Source organism: Centroberyx affinis, unplaced genomic scaffold (genome assembly GCF_046629955.1).
Source record: "Centroberyx affinis isolate AG114_WGS23_722 - 3 ecotype Tasmania unplaced genomic scaffold, CSIRO-AGI_Caff_v1 ptg007694l_1, whole genome shotgun sequence".
In the NCBI taxonomy this organism is placed as follows: Eukaryota; Metazoa; Chordata; class Actinopteri; order Beryciformes; family Berycidae; genus Centroberyx; species Centroberyx affinis.
The window spans coordinates 5,001-7,500 of NW_027283882.1; the positions used below are offsets into that span (position 1 = coordinate 5,001).

Below are 2,500 nucleotides of genomic sequence, written 5' to 3' on the forward strand. Positions count from 1 at the left end.
TGTCCAAACTGTTCTCTGATCCCTGGATCAGACCTGCTCCATGTGGTTTCTACAGAGGTTTGAATGGGACAAGAGTCTGCAGCTTCACTTCCCGTTCTTCTTCATGTGAGTGAATGAGTCGCAGGGAGCCGGGAGCCTCTGACCTCACAGGTCTGCTGCCTGTCAGGCTCTGACTTCTTCTACAGTTCAGTGAGATCTGAAGCTTCTGTCTTCATGATCAGCTGCTGCTCCGCTCTGTGAGAGAGACCCGTTACCATAACAACCCGTTCACCTGACAGCTTGTGGGGTCAACAGATGGTAACCATAGCAACACCATGATGCGTGTCAGGCCCAGGCTCGGGGTGATGACATCATCAAACAGGACAGGAAATTAAGCTTTTCATGGTGTTAGAATAGAATTGCCAGTATGAGTAACCAGTATTAACTGGTATCTACTGGTAACTAACCAGTATTAACTGATGTCTACTGGTAACTAACCAGTATTAACTGGTATCTACTGGTAACTAACCAGTATTAACTGATGTCTACTGGTAACTAACCAGTATTAACTGGTATCTACTGGTCTGTTCTGTCCATCTTTCCAGTTCCAGGAAATCCTCAGGAGTCGAGGATCTCTTTTATCTCTGAACAATGATATTGTTAACGGAGCCTGTGTTTCCATGGTAACCGGTCGCTGTGTTTCAGGTGAATCACAATGACGACAGAGCCAGGTGAGCCGCAGGAGGCCCAGCCCACGGAGGCGGAGTCTTTCCCCGAGGCCGCCGCCCACTCCACACCCAAACAGGTAACTATAGCTGTCATTTAAACCAGCGTTGTCACGGTAACAGCTAAGAAGCATAAATATTCCTGACTCAAAGGTTCAGAGGAGAAGGAAAAGAAATGAAATATTGTGTTAATAGATTATTAAAGAAAGAAAGAGCAGAAATGAAAAGAAAAAGAAGAGAGTGTAAAACTGCTTATTGATTCACACTAAGAGCTGTGAATCAGATCTTTGATTAATGGATTATTAATCAGGAAATGAGCTCAAACTGTTAAAAACATATGAATGAAGCTGCAGCGTAATATGACATCACTTCCTGTTCTCTCAGGGCGGGGAGGGCGGGCCTTCGCAGAGCCAAGCTCAAAGCTCATTGGCCGAGGACACGGCCAGCCAGCTGTCGTCGTCCAGTCGGATCGCTCGCTCTCCGGCCAGAAACCCGCTGAGCTTTAGGACCATGCAGTGCAAAGTCACTCTGCTGGACGGAGCGCTGTACAGCTGCACCATGGAGGTCCACACACACACACACACACACACACACACACACACACACACACACACACACACACACACACACACACACACTCCTCTGCTCTGATCACTTTGGTTTATTGATGATTAAACAGCAGCGTTTTAAAAGTATCAGTAAATTGTATCAAGATACATTTGGATGAATTCTAATGGTTCAAGTATTGTTGTTGTTAGTATTACTATTAGTATTAGTATTGTAGTATTATTGTTAGTATGGTTACTATTATACTGATATGATATAACATTTGTGTGTGTGTGTGTGTGTGTATGTGTGTGTGTGTGTGTGTGTGTGTGTGTGTGTGTGTGTGTGTGTGTGTGTGTGTGTGTGTCTGTGTGTGTGTGTGTGTGTGTGTGTGTGTGTGTGTGTGTGTGTGTGTGTGTGTGTGTAGAAGCGTGCTCGTGGGCTGCAGCTGTTTGACAGAGTGTGTGAAAGCATCAACCTGCTGGAGAGAGACTACTTCGGTCTGACTTTCAGAGACGCAGACAGCCAGAAGGTACCTGTCTGTCTGTCTGTCTGCCTGTCTGCCTGTCTGTCTGCCTGTCTGTCTGTCTGTCTGTCTGCCTGTCTGTCTGTCTGTCTGTCTGTCTGTCTGTCTGTCTCTCTCTCTACCTCTCTCTCTCTCTCTCTCTGACCTGTCTCTCTCTCTACCTCTCTCTCTCTCTCTGACCTGTCTCTCTCTCTGACCTGTCTCTCTCTCTGACCTGTCTCTTTCTCTCTGACCTGTCTCTCTCTCTACCTCTCTCTCTCTCTCTCTCTGACCTGTCTCTCTGTCCACCTGTCTCTCTCTCTCTGACCTGTCTCTCTCTCTCTCTCTCTCTCTCTCTGACCTGTCTCTCTCTCTACCTCTCTCTCTCTCTCTCTCTGACCCGTCTCTCTCTCTACCCCTCTCTCTCTCTCTCTGACCTGTCTCTCTCTCTCTGACCTGTCTCTCTCTCTCTACCTGTCTCTCTCTCTCTCTCTCTCTCTCTCTCTGACCTGTCTCTCTCTCTACCTCTCTCTCTCTGACCTGTCTCTCTGTCCACCTGTCTCTCTCTCTCTGACCTGTCTCTCTCTCTCTACCTGTCTCTCTCTCTCTCTCTCTCTCTCTCTCTCTGACCTGTCTCTCTCTCTACCTCTCTCTCTCTGACCTGTCTCTCTGTCCACCTGTCTCTCTCTCTCTGACCTGTCTCTCTCTCTACCTGTCTCTCTCTCTCTCTCTCTCTCTCTCTCTC

General features: G+C 47.6%; 1 protein-coding gene across 1 annotated transcript in view; it reads left to right on the forward strand.

Moving 5' to 3' along the window:
- Positions 1 to 694: 694 nt before the first annotated feature.
- LOC139639783 (band 4.1-like protein 3) overlaps positions 695 to 2,500 on the forward strand; it is a gene marked incomplete at its 3' end in the record, with an annotated part of 27,214 nt that continues 25,408 nt past the window's right edge. The window contains exons 1-3 of the mRNA XM_071513934.1: positions 695 to 784; positions 1,089 to 1,268; positions 1,678 to 1,782. Of these exons, the coding sequence (XP_071370035.1) occupies positions 695 to 784; positions 1,089 to 1,268; positions 1,678 to 1,782 (375 nt within the window). The remainder of the gene's footprint in view (positions 785 to 1,088; positions 1,269 to 1,677; positions 1,783 to 2,500) is intronic.